Raw genomic sequence first — 13,625 nt, 5'->3', positions numbered from 1 at the left:
CATCGGCAAGTCCACTAAGCTCCACGTCCTCCTGTACCACATCACTCCATCTCTTCTCTAGCCCGTGCCGCGCCTGTTTATCCCCCTCGATCCGGCCGAACAAAAGCTGTTTGGGTATGCGGTGGCTGGGCAGGCGGGCTACATGACCCAGCCATCGCAGCCTTGCCTGCCGGAGGAGCTCACCGATGGGACCCTGCCCAGATCTTTCAAGGATTTGTGAGCTTCTCACACAATCCAGCCTGGTTAAACCCAGGAAGGATCGTAGGCAGGCCAGCCTAAATGTTTCTAACCGGCGAAGATGTTCCATTAGGGGTGTCCACGTTTCGCAAGCGTAGAGAAGGGAGGGAATGACCGTGGCTGAGAAGACCTGAAGCTTTGTGCGGAGTGATAGACCAGGTAGCTTCCACACAGCGTTACGCAACCAATGAAAAGATATTGCTGCTCGAGTGATTCGGAGTGAGACCTCTGCTGTTAAACCAGAACCGGTCATGAGCACACTGCCAAGGTATGGGAAACTCTCCACTCTCTCCACAACTGCCCTATCACCAATTGGGAGTTGTGGGGATGGAGTGTCCAATGGTACAAAATACCCAGGCAGGTGCTTAGTTTTGGTGGGGCTGATGGTAAGGCTCCACCTCTTAGTGGCACACTCCAGGTTCAGCAGCAGCGCCTCCAACTCCTCCTCTGAGTGAGCAGCAATTACCAGATCATCGGCATACATAACATGGTTGAGCAATAGGGAGCAATCCCTTTACCGCACCCGGGCATCGATCAGCCTCCCATTGTATTTGTACCAAATGGAAATTCCTCTGGTATAGCTATTGAAGGGCTTCAAGAACTACGTGGTCAAAATGGATGTTAAATCATGTGGGAGCCAGAGGACATCCCTGTCGCACCCCAAGGTGTACAGGGAATGGCTCTGACTCCCGGCCACGTAGTTTTACCCGGGCCCGCTCACCATCATGAAGGTCCTTAATGATTGTGAGCAGAGGGTCAGGGACTCCGAAAGCACGAAGAACGACCCAGAGCCCAGGCCTACTGATGGTATCATAGGCCTTGACAAGGTCAATAAAGCAGAGATGTAGGTCTTGTTGGAATTCCCTACACCTCTGCTGTAGCAGACGGACAGAAAATATGGCATCTGTGCAGGACTGCCCTTTGCTGAAACCGCATTGGGGCTCCGCAAGCCTCTCCTCAGCGTGCCTAGCAAGGTGATGTTGAATAATCCTTGCCAGGACCTTTCCCGGCACACTGGGGAGTGAGATGCCCCTGTAGTTGTTACAGTATGTGCAGTCCCCCTTCTTAAAGAGGGGGACCACCAGGGCATTCTTCAAATCCTGCAAAACCCATCCAGTGGTCCAGACTGTTATGATGTCATGTAGGGCAGTCTGTGCACAGACACCACCCTCCCGCAGGATTTCGCTTGGGAGATCATCTCTGCCTGGTGCCTTTCCTGGTCTCAGACTCTGGATCGCCCTCAGTACTTCCTCAACAAATGGCACTTCAGCCAGCCACTCCCAGGGGGTGACTTCCTCCTCCAATTTTTGAGGTACCGCAGACTCAGCAGGGTCATCCCCATTTTGTGCCACGTTGTTTTCCTGGCTGAGGGATTTCCCCTCCCCCAGGACCTCACAGAAATGCTCAGCAAATCTGCAAACCTGTTCCTGGGGTCGGAGATTGGATCACTGTTCTTTCCTCTAATGATGGTAATAGGTGAGGCGCTGCAGGTTACTTTTTGATGGAATTAAAGAGCTATTTGTGATCGCGGGCCACTGAGGCAGACTACATTTCCTCAGCAACCCGCGACCACCACCCGTCCTTGCCTCACGGTTCTCCGAACCTCCGAGCGAAGGCTGCGGTAAGCCTCTTCATACTCCGACGTGGGATGCTATAGCCGATGAGAGTGGGCCTGTCGCTTTTTCTCAGCCAGCCTGAACACCTCTTCTGTCAGCCAGGGTCTCTGGGGAGGTCTGGACCGCGTACCTAAAGCAGCCATTGCAGCTGCATGACCCACAGTCCTAAACCTCGCCCATTTACCCTCGATATCAGGAGGAGTGGGGGTCGATGCCAACCCCAGCCGCAAGCGATGATGAATTTCTCGCTTGCAACTTTCATCAGATAACTGAGACCAGGCCATTTTAGGTTGGAATGGGGTCCTGGGTGTACACCAACCACCGGAGTGGAAGAATGGCAGGCGCATCTTACAGATGACTAGTCGATGGTCAGAGGGCAGATCAGCTCCACGGTAGGTCCTGGTGTCAAGGACATGGGCTCGCATTCGCTGTTCTGTCACGATGTAGACCAGCAGATGTTCTTGCTTGGACCCGGCATGCATCCATGATGTTGTGTGGATGCGCCGATGCCGGAACAGTGTGTTGGTAATTACAAGCCCATGGGCTGCACAAAGATCTAGCAGCCTCCTGCCGTTGTTATTGAGCTGATGTAGTTGCCTCTGTGGATGTGTAGGCCTTTACTTTAACATCTATTTCTGTGACCAGTCACAAGCTAATCCCTCAGCTATTTCAATGCTAAATTACTAGGTGCCTCTGTGGATGTGTAGGCCTTTACTTTAACATCTATTCCTGTGACCAGTCACAGGCTAATCCCTCAGCTATTTCAATGCTAAATTACTAGTTGCCTCTGTGGATGTGTAGGTTTTGACTTTAACATAGCCATTCCTGTGACCAGTCACAAGCTAATCCCTCAGCTATTTCAATGCTAAATTACTAGTTGCCTCTGTGGATGTGTAGGCCTTTACTTTAACATCTACTCCTGTGACCAGTCACAAGCTAATCCCTCAGCTATTTGATATGTAAACCCCCTTTGTCAAGGTGCCTCACTTCTCCCAACCAGCTTAAAAGTCGCTACGAATCTTAACAGCGTTCATTAAAGCTCTGTGGATGTGTAGGCCTTTACTTTAACATCTATTCCTGTGACCAGTCACAAGCTAATCCCTCAGCTATTTCAATGCTAAATTACTAGGTGCCTCTGTGGATGTGTAGGCCTTTACTTTAACATCTATTCCTGTGACCAGTCACAGGCTAATCCCTCAGCTATTTCAATGCTAAATTACTAGTTGCCTCTGTGGATGTGTAGGTTTTGACTTTAACATAGCCATTCCTGTGACCAGTCACAAGCTAATCCCTCAGCTATTTCAATGCTAAATTACTAGTTGCCTCTGTGGATGTGTAGGCCTTTACTTTAACATCTACTCCTGTGACCAGTCACAAGCTAATCCCTCAGCTATTTGATATGTAAACCCCCTTTGTCAAGGTGCCTCACTTCTCCCAACCAGCTTAAAAGTCGCTACGAATCTTAACAGCGTTCATTAAAGCTCTGTGGATGTGTAGGCCTTTACTTTAACATCTATTCCTGTGACCAGTCACAAGCTAATCCCTCAGCTATTTCAATGCTACATTACTAGTTGCCTCTGTGGATGTGTAGGTTTTGACTTGAACATAGCCATTCCTGCGACCAGTCACAAGCTAATCCCTCAGCTATTTCAATGCTAAATTACTAGTTGCCTCTGTGGATGTGTAGGTTTTGACTTTAACATAGCCATTCCTGTGACCAGTCACAAGCTAATCCCTCAGCTATTTGCACAAGCTAATCCCTTAGCTATTTCAATGCTAAATTACTAGTTGCCTCTGTGGATGTGTAGGTTTTGACTTTAACATCTATTTCTGTGACCAGTCACAAGCTAATCCCTCAGCTATTTCAATGCTAAATTACTAGTTGCCTCTGTGGATGTGTAGGTTTTGACTTTAACATAGCCATTCCTGTGACCAGTCACAAGCTAATCCCTCAGCTATTTGCACAAGCTAATCCCTTAGCTATTTCAATGCTAAATTACTAGTTGCCTCTGTGGATGTGTAGGTTTTGACTTTAACATCTATTTCTGTGACCAGTCACAAGCTAATCCCTCAGCTATTTCAATGCTAAATTACTAGTTGCCTCTGTGGATGTGTAGGTTTTGACTTTAACATAGCCATTCCTGTGACCAGTCACAAGCTAATCCCTCAGCTATTTGCACAAGCTAATCCCTCAGCTATTTCAATGCTAAATTACTAGTTGCCTCTGTGGATGTGTAGGTTTTGACTTTAACATCTATTTCTGTGACCAGTCACAAGCTAATCCCTCAGCTATTTCAATGCTAAATTACTAGTTGCCTCTGTGGATGTGTAGGCCTTTACTTTAACATAGCCATTCCTGTGACCAGTCACAAGCTAATCCCTCAGCTATTTCAATGCTAAATTACTAGTTGCCTCTGTGGATGTGTAGGTTTTGACTTTAACATAGCCATTCCTGTGACCAGTCACAAGCTAATCCCTCAGCTATTTCAATGCTAAATTACTAGTTGCCTCTGTGGATGTGTAGGCCTTTACTTTAACATAGCCATTCCTGTGACCAGTCACAAGCTAATCCCTCAGCTATTTCAATGCTAAATTACTAGTTGCCTCTGTGGATGTGTAGGTTTTGACTTTAACATAGCCATTCCTGTGACCAGTCACAAGCTAATCCCTCAGCTATTTCAATGCTAAATTACTAGTTGCCTCTGTGGATGTGTAGGCCTTTACTTTAACATCTATTTCTGTGACCAGTCACAAGCTAATCCCTCAGCTATTTCAATGCTAAATTAATAGTTGCCTCTGTGGATGTGTAGGTTTTGACTTTAACATAGCCATTCCCGTGACCAGTCACAAGCTAATCACTCAGCTATTTGCACAAGCTAATCCCTTAGCTATTTCAATGCTAAATTACTAGTTGCCTCTGTGGATGTGTAGGTTTTGACTTTAACATCTATTCCTGTGACCAGTCACAAGCTAATCCCTCAGCTATTTCAATGCTAAATTACTAGTTGCCTCTGTGGATGTGTAGGCCTTTACTTTAACATCTATTCCTGTGACCAGTCACAAGCTAATCCCTCAGCTATTTCAATGCTTAATTACTAGTTGCCTCTGTGGATGTGTAGGTTTTGACTTTAACATAGCCATTCCTGTGACCAGTCACAAGCTAATCCCTCAGCTATTTGCACAAGTTAGCTATTTCAATGCTAAATTACTAGTTGCCTCTGTGGATGTGTAGGCCTTTACTTTAACATAGCCATTCCTGTGACCAGTCACAAGCTAATCCCTCAGCTATTTCAATGCTAAATTACTAGTTGCCTCTGTGGATGTGTAGGTTTTGACTTTAACATAGCTATTTCTGTGACCAGTCACAAGCTAATCCCTTAGCTATTTCAATGCTAAATTACTAGTTGCCTCTGTGGATGTGTAGGTTTTGACTTTAACATAGCCATTCCCGTGACCAGTCACAAGCTAATCCCTCAGCTATTTGATATGTAAACCCCTTTGTCAAGGTGCCTCACTTCTCCCAACCAGCTTAAAAGTCGCTACGAATCTTAACAGCGTTCATTGAAGCTCTGTGGATGTGTAGGCCTTTACTTTAACATCTATTTCTGTTTCGATTTAAAGCTTTCGTGACTGCAATGATTCATCTTCTTTGGTTCTTTCGGTAAAGTCACGTAGAATGAGAATAAAATAATAAATTGATAAAATAAAATAACACAATAATATTCTCACGACGTTTCGGCCACAACACAAGCGGCCTTCATCAGGTGAAGGGACGAGACTGTCTGGTAGGACAGCGCTGGAGTGAAAGAGCCACGTTCAGATCACGACCTTTAAGCTGTGTGAGAGGAACAAAGCGCCTTGACAAAGGAATTAGCATATAATTTAGCATTGAAATGGCTGAATGATTAGCTTGTGACTGGTCACAGAAATAGCTATGTTAAAAGTTAAAGCATACACATCCGCAGAGGCACCCATTGTTAAAGGAATTAGCATAGAATTTAGCATTGAAATAGCTGAGTTAAAGCATACACATCCGCAGAGGCACCCCTTGACAAAGGAATTAGCATAGAATTTAGCATTGAAATAGCTAAGTTAAGGCATACACATCCGCAGAGGCACCCCTTGACAATGGGGTGCCTCTGGGTCTCTGTGTGGTGCGTGCCGCTGTGGGTGAGTGTTGTCAATGTGGTTACCCACAGCCCCGTCTTCGGCCGAGGAATGGAGCGGAAGAAGTTAAGACGCAGCTGGGGGCCACCGGCCGGCTCTAAGGTGTGTGTGTGTGTACGTGTGTGTGTGTGTGTACGTGTGTGTGTGTGTGTACGTGTGTGTGTGTAGGTGTGTGTGTGTGTGTACGTGTGTGTGTGTGTACGTGTGTGTGTGTGTACGTGTGTGTGTGTACGTGTGTGTGTGTGTACGTGTGTGTGTGTGTACGTGTGTGTGTGTGTGTGCGTGTGTGTGTGTATGTGTGTGTACATGTGTATGTCTGTGTGTGTACGTGTGTGTGTGTGTGTACATGTGTGTATGTGTGTGTGTACATGTGTGTGTGTGTGTACGTGTGTACGTGTGTGTGTACGTGTGTGTGTGTGTACGTGTGTGTGTGTGTGTGTACGTGTGTGTGTGTACGTGTGTGTGTGTACGTGTGTGTGTGTGTACGTGTGTGTGTGTGTACGTGTGTGTACATGTGTATGTCTGTGTGTGTACGTGTGTGTGTGTGTGTACATGTGTGTATGTGTGTGTGTACATGTGTGTGTGTGTGTGTTTACGTGTGTGTGTACGTGTGTGTGTGTACGTGTGTGTACGTGTGTGTGTGTGTACGTGTGTGTACATGTGTATGTCTGTGTGTGTACGTGTGTGTGTGTGTGTACATGTGTGTATGTGTGTGTGTACATGTGTGTGTGTGTGTACGTGTGTGTGTACGTGTGTGTGTGTGTACGTGTGTGTGTGTACGTGTGTGTGTGTACGTGTGTGTGTGTGTACGTGTGTGTGTGTGTACGTGTGTGTGTGTGTGTACGTGTGTGTGTGTACGTGTGTGTGTGTGTACGTGTGTGTGTGTGTGTGTACGTGTGTGTGTGTATGTGTGTGTACATGTGTATGTCTGTGTGTGTACGTGTGTGTGTGTGTGTACATGTGTGTATGTGTGTGTGTACATGTGTGTGTGTGTGTACGTGTGTGTGTACGTGTGTGTGTGTACGTGTGTGTGTGTGTGTACGTGTGTGTGTGTACGTGTGTGTGTGTACGTGTGTGTGTGTGTACGTGTGTGTGTGTGTACGTGTGTGTACATGTGTATGTCTGTGTGTGTACGTGTGTGTGTGTGTGTACATGTGTGTATGTGTGTGTGTACATGTGTGTGTGTGTGTGTACGTGTGTGTGTACGTGTGTGTGTGTACGTGTGTGTGTGTGTACGTGTGTGTGTGTACGTGTGTGTGTACGTGTGTGTGTGTGTACGTGTGTACGAGGGAATACCTACCCTCGGGGCTACTCCAGAAACAACGAAAAGCCACTACGGTTGGCCACGTGGAATGTTCGAACGCTCACTGCAGAGGAGAGGCTGCCACTCCTCTGTCGGGAGCTGGACCGGTACCGCCTGGATCTATGCGGCATTCAGGAGGTCCGGTGGACCGGCTCTGGCTCCTGCCACCATGAGGGGTGGACAGTCCTCTACTCGGGGCAGCAGACTGCCAAACAACAGGGTGTGGGTCTTCTTTTGAACAAAAGAATGAAGGGGGCGTGGGAGCGTGGCGGTGAGGTGTGGGAAGCTGTAAGCCCCAGGCTACTTTGGGCTCGCCTTCCCATCAACCGGAGGCGAGGAATGGTGGTCGTGGTTACTTATGCCCCCACCGAAGATGAACATCCGTGGAGGGATGCAGGCAAAGCCGATGAGTCAGATGCCTTCTATGACCTCCTGTCACAGGTGCTGGCTAAAGTGGCCCCTCGGGATAGAGTCATCATGTTGGGTGACTTCAATGCCCGAGTTGGTCATGATACTGGCACCTGGTCTGGAGTGATTGGAGGGCATGGGCCAGATCAGCTCAATAACAACGGTAGGAGGCTGCTAGATTTTTGTGCAGCCCATGGGCTTGTAATTACCAACACGCTGTTCCGGCATCGGCGCATCCACACAACATCATGGATGCATGCCGGGTCCAAGCAAGAACATCTGCTGGACTACATAGTGACGGACCAGCGAATGCGAGCCCATGTCCTTGACACCAGGACCTACCGTGGAGCTGATCTGCCCTCTGACCATCGACTAGTCATCTGTAAGATGCGCCTGCCATTCTTCCACTCCGGTGGTGGGTGTACACCCAGGACCCCATTCCAACCTAAAGTGGCCTGGTCTCAGTTATCTGATGAAAGTTGCAAGCGAGAATTTCATCATCGCTTGCGGCTGGGATTGGCATCGTCCCCGACTCCTCCTGATGTCGAGGGTAAATGGGCGAGGTTTAGGACTGTGACTCATGCAGCTGCAATGGCTGCTTTGGGTACGCGGTCCAGACCTCCCCAGACACCCTGGATGACAGAGGAGTTGTTCACGATGGTTGAGAAAAAGCGACAGGCCCAATGTCATCGGCTACAGAATCCCACGTCAGAGAATGAGGAGGCTTACCGCAGCCTTCGCTCGGAGGTTCGGAGAGCCGTGAGGCGCTGCAAGGATGGGTGGTGGTCGCGGGTTGCTGAGGAGATGGAGTCTGCCTCAGTGACCCGTGATCACAAATCTCTATTTAACTCCATCAAAAAAGTAACCTGCAGCGCCACACCTATTACCATCATTAGGGGAAAAAACGGTGATCCAATTTCTGACCCCCAGGAACAGGTTCGCAGATTTGCTGAGCATTTCTGTGAGGTCCTGGGGGAGGGAAAATCCCTCAGCCAGGAAAACATCGCGGCACAAAGTGAGGATGACCCTGCTGAGGCTGCGGTGCCTCAAATATTGGATGAAGTCACCCCCTGTGAGTGGCTGGCTGAGGTGCCATCTGCTGAGGAAGTATTGAAGGCGATCCGGAGTCTGAGACCAGGAAAGGCAGCGGGCAGAGATGATCTCCCAAGCGAAATGCTGAGGGAGGGTGGCGTTTGTGCACAGACTGCCCTATATGACATCATAACAACAGTCTGGACCACTGGACGGGTTCCGCAGGATTGGAAGGATGCCCTGGTGGTCCCCCTTTTTAAGAAGGGGGACCGCACAGACTGTAACAACTACAGGGGCATCTCACTCCTCAGTGTGCCGGGAAAGGTCCTGGCAAGGATTATTCAGCATCGCCTTGCCAGGCACGCTGAGGAGAGGCTTGCGGAGCCCCAATGCGGTTTCAGGAAAGGGCGGTCCTGCACAGATGCCATATTTTCTGTCCGTCTGCTACAGCAGAGGTGTAGGGAATTCCAACAAGACCTACATCTCTGCTTTATTGACCTGGTCAAGGCCTATGATACCATCAGTAGGCCTGGGCTCTGGGTCGTTCTTCGTGCTTTTGGAGTACCTGACCCTCTGCTCACGATCATTAAGGACCTTCATGATGGTGAGCGGGCCCGGGTAAAACTACGTGGCCGGGAGTCAGAGCCATTCCCTGTACACCTTGGGGTGCGACAGGGATGTCCTTTGGCTCCCACATTATTTAACATCTATTTTGACCACGTAGTTCGTGAAGCCTTCAATAGCTGTACCGGGGGAATCTCCATATGGTACAGATATAATGGGAGGCTAATCGATGCCCGGGTGCGGTCAAGGGATGGCTCCCTATTGCTCAACCACGTTATGTATGCTGATGACTTGGTAATAGCTGCTCAGTCAGAGGAGGAGTTGGAGACGCTGCTGCTGAGACTGGAGCATGCCACTAAGAGGTGGGGCCTTACCATCAGCCCCACCAAAACTAAGCACCTGCCTGGGTATTTTGTACCATCGGACACTCCACCACCACAACTCCCAATCGGTGATGGGGCAGTTGTGGAGAGAGTGGAGAGTTTCCCATACCTGGGCAGTGTGCTTATGACTGGCTCCAGTTTAACAGCAGAGGTCTCACTCCGAATCAGTCGAGCGGCAATATCTTTTCATCGGTTGCGTAACGCTGTGTGGAAGCTACCTGGTCTGTCGCTCCGCACTAAGCTTCAGGTCTTCTCGGCCACGGTCATTCCCTCCCTTCTCTACGCTTGCGAAACGTGGACCCCCCTAATGGAACATCTTCGCCGGTTAGAAACATTTAGGCTGGCCTGCCTACGATCCATCCTGGGTTTAACCAGACTGGATTGTGTGAGGAGCTCACAAATCCTTGAAAGATCTGGGCAGGGTCCCATCGGTGAGCTCCTCCGGCAGGCAAGGCTGCGATGGCTGGGTCATGTAGCCCGCATGCCCAGCCACCGCATGCCGAAACAGCTTTTGTTTGGCCGGATTGAGGGGGCTAAGCGGGCGCGGCACGGGCTAGAGAAGAGATGGAGTGATGTGGTACAGGAGGACGTGGAGCTGAGTGGACTTGCCGATGACTGGTACCAGCGGTGTCAAGATCGGCCTCTGTGGAGGAGGCTCGTGAAGGATGCTACTGGGCAGTTGGAGGCAGTCGCCCTCCAACAACAACGGAGGGCGGAGGAGCGACGCTCACAACAGCGAGCGGAGCGCCGGGTGGCTAAAGCACAGCAGGTTGGCACAGTAGGGGGCACAGGTGGTGCATCAGCCAGTCATCTCAGTCAGTCGACCCGTGGCACCTGGGTCTGCCCCGTGACCTCCTGCCAGCGGGCGTTCGACACTTCACGTGGCCTCAGGGTGCACATAGCCTGGCACAAGCGTCGTGGTGACGTCACCGCCACTTAGTGGCGAATGGCGGTTGTTGTTGTTGTTGTTGTTGTGTACGTGTGTGTGTGTGTGTACGTGTGTGTGTGTACGTGTGTGTGTGTGTACGTGTGTGTGTGTACGTGTGTGTGTGTGTACGTGTGTGTGTGTGTACGTGTGTGTACATGTGTATGTCTGTGTGTGTACGTGTGTGTGTGTGTGTGTACATGTGTGTATGTGTGTGTGTACATGTGTGTGTGTGTGTGTACGTGTGTGTGTACGTGTGTGTGTACGTGTGTGTGTGTACGTGTGTGTGTGTACGTGTGTGTGTGTGTGTACGTGTGTGTGTGTGTACGTGTGTGTACATGTGTATGTCTGTGTGTGTACGTGTGTGTGTGTGTGTACATGTGTGTATGTGTGTGTGTACATGTGTGTGTGTGTGTGTACGTGTGTGTGTACGTGTGTGTGTACGTGTGTGTGTGTACGTGTGTGTGTACGTGTGTGTGTGTACGTGTGTGTGTGTGTACGTGTGTGTGTGTGTGTACGTGTGTGTGTGTACGTGTGTGTGTGTGTACGTGTGTGTGTGTACGTGTGTGTGTGTGTGTACATGTGTGTGTGTGTACGTGTGTGTGTGTGTGTACGTGTGTGTGTGTGTACGTGTGTGTGTGTGTACGTGTGTGTGTGTACGTGTGTGTGTACGTGTGTGTGTGTGTACGTGTGTGTGTGTACGTGTGTGTGTGTGTACGTGTGTGTGTACGTGTGTGTGTGTGTACGTGTGTGTGTGTACGTGTGTGTGTACGTGTGTGTGTGTGTACGTGTGTGTGTGTGTACGTGTGTGTGTGTACGTGTGTGTACGTGTGTGTGTGTACGTGTGTGTGTGTACGTGTGTGTGTGTGTACGTGTGTGTGTGTGTACGTGTGTGTGTGTACGTGTGTGTGTGTACGTGTGTGTGTACGTGTGTGTGTGTACGTGTGTGTGTACGTGTGTGTGTACGTGTGTGTGTGTACGTGTGTGTGTGTACGTGTGTGTGTGTACGTGTGTGTGTGTGTACGTGTGTGTGTGTGTGTACGTGTGTGTGTGTGTGTACGTGTGTCTGTACGTGTGTGTGTGTGTACGTGTGTGTGTGTGTGTACGTGTGTGTGTGTGTACGTGTGTGTGTACGTGTGTGTACGTGTGTGTGTGTGTACGTGTGTGTGTACGTGTGTGTGTGTGTACGTGTGTGTGTGTGTGTACGTGTGTGTGTGTGTACGTGTGTGTGTGTGTACGTGTGTGTGTGTGTACGTGTGTGTGTGTGTACGTGTGTGTGTGTGTGTGTACGTGTGTGTGTGTACGTGTGTGTGTGTGTAGGTGTGTGTACGTGTGTGTGTGTGTGTACGTGTGTGTGTGTGTGTACGTGTGTGTATGTGTGTGTGTGTACATGTGTATGTCTGTGTGTGTACGTGTGTGTGTGTACATGTGTGTGTGTGTGTGTACGTGTGTGTGTGTGTACGTGTGTGTGTGTGTGTGTACGTGTGTGTGTGTGTGTGTACGTGTGTGTGTGTGTACGTGTGTGTGTGTGTGTACGTGTGTGTGTGTGTACGTGTGTGTGTGTGTACGTGTGTACGTGTGTGTGTGTGTACGTGTGTGTGTGTGTGTACGTGTGTACGTGTGTGTGTGTACATGTGTACGTGTGTGTGTACGTGTGTGTGTACGTGTGTGTGTGTGTGTACGTGTGTGTGTGTACGTGTGTGTGTGTGTACATGTGTGTGTGTACGTTTGTGTGTGTACGTGTGTGTGTGTGTACGTGTGTGTGTGTGTGTACATGTGTGTGTGTGTACGTGTGTGTGTACGTGTGTGTGTGTACGTGTGTGTGTGTACGTGTGTGTGTGTACGTGTACGTGTGTGTGTGTGTGTACGTGTGTGTGTGTGTGTGTACGTGTGTGTGTGTGTACGTGTGTGTGTGTGTACGTGTGTGTGTACGTGTGTGTGTGTGTACATGTGTGTGTACGTGTGTGTGTGTGTGTACGTGTGTGTGTGTGTACGTGTGTGTGTGTACGTGTGTGTGTGTGTACGTGTGTGTGTGTACGTGTGTGTGTGTGTACGTGTGTGTGTACGTGTGTGTGTGTGTGTGTACGTGTGTGTGTGTACGTGTGTGTGTGTGTACGTGTGTGTGTGTGTACGTGTGTGTGTACGTGTGTGTGTGTACGTGTGTGTGTGTGTGTACATGTGTGTGTGTGTGTGTACGTGTGTACGTGTGTGTGTGTACGTGTGTGTGTGTGTGTACGTGTGTGTGTGTGTACGTGTGTGTGTGTGTACGTGTGTGTGTGTACGTGTGTGTGTACGTGTGTGTGTGTACGTGTGTGTGTACGTGTGTGTGTACGTGTGTGTGTGTACGTGTGTGTGTGTACGTGTGTGTGTGTACGTGTGTGTGTGTGTACGTGTGTGTGTGTGTGTACGTGTGTGTGTGTGTGTACGTGTGTCTGTACGTGTGTGTGTGTGTACGTGTGTGTGTGTGTGTACGTGTGTGTGTGTGTACGTGTGTGTGTACGTGTGTGTACGTGTGTGTGTGTGTACGTGTGTGTGTACGTGTGTGTGTGTGTACGTGTGTGTGTGTGTGTACGTGTGTGTGTGTGTACGTGTGTGTGTGTGTACGTGTGTGTGTGTGTACGTGTGTGTGTGTGTACGTGTGTGTGTGTGTGTGTACGTGTGTGTGTGTACGTGTGTGTGTGTGTAGGTGTGTGTACGTGTGTGTGTGTGTGTACGTGTGTGTGTGTGTGTACGTGTGTGTATGTGTGTGTGTGTACATGTGTATGTCTGTGTGTGTACGTGTGTGTGTGTACATGTGTGTGTGTGTGTGTACGTGTGTGTGTGTGTACGTGTGTGTGTGTGTGTGTACGTGTGTGTGTGTGTGTGTACGTGTGTGTGTGTGTACGTGTGTGTGTGTGTGTACGTGTGTGTGTGTGTACGTGTGTGTGTGTGTACGTGTGTACGTGTGTGTGTGTGTACGTGTGTGTGTGTGTGTACGTGTGTACGTGTGT

General features: G+C 49.4%; 1 protein-coding gene across 2 annotated transcripts in view; it reads left to right on the top strand.

The window, feature by feature from the left end:
• Window positions 1-13,625, top strand: part of LOC142920530 (uncharacterized) — a 74,436-nt gene that overhangs the window by 14,373 nt on the left and 46,438 nt on the right. For both annotated transcript variants that reach the window (XM_076062813.1, XM_076062814.1), the window contains one exon: window positions 6,053-6,122. In XM_076062813.1, coding sequence (XP_075918928.1) covers window positions 6,053-6,122 — 70 coding nt within the window. The remainder of the gene's footprint in view (window positions 1-6,052; window positions 6,123-13,625) is intronic.

Source organism: Petromyzon marinus, unplaced genomic scaffold (genome assembly GCF_048934315.1).
Source record: "Petromyzon marinus isolate PM22_M1 ecotype Great Lakes invasive population unplaced genomic scaffold, UKy_Petmar_22M1.pri1.0 PM_G_Scaffold_72, whole genome shotgun sequence".
NCBI lineage: Eukaryota > Metazoa > Chordata > Hyperoartia > Petromyzontiformes > Petromyzontidae > Petromyzon > Petromyzon marinus.
The sequence above is the reverse complement of the archived record's forward strand: the minus strand, read 5'-3'. Positions and strand labels throughout refer to the sequence as shown.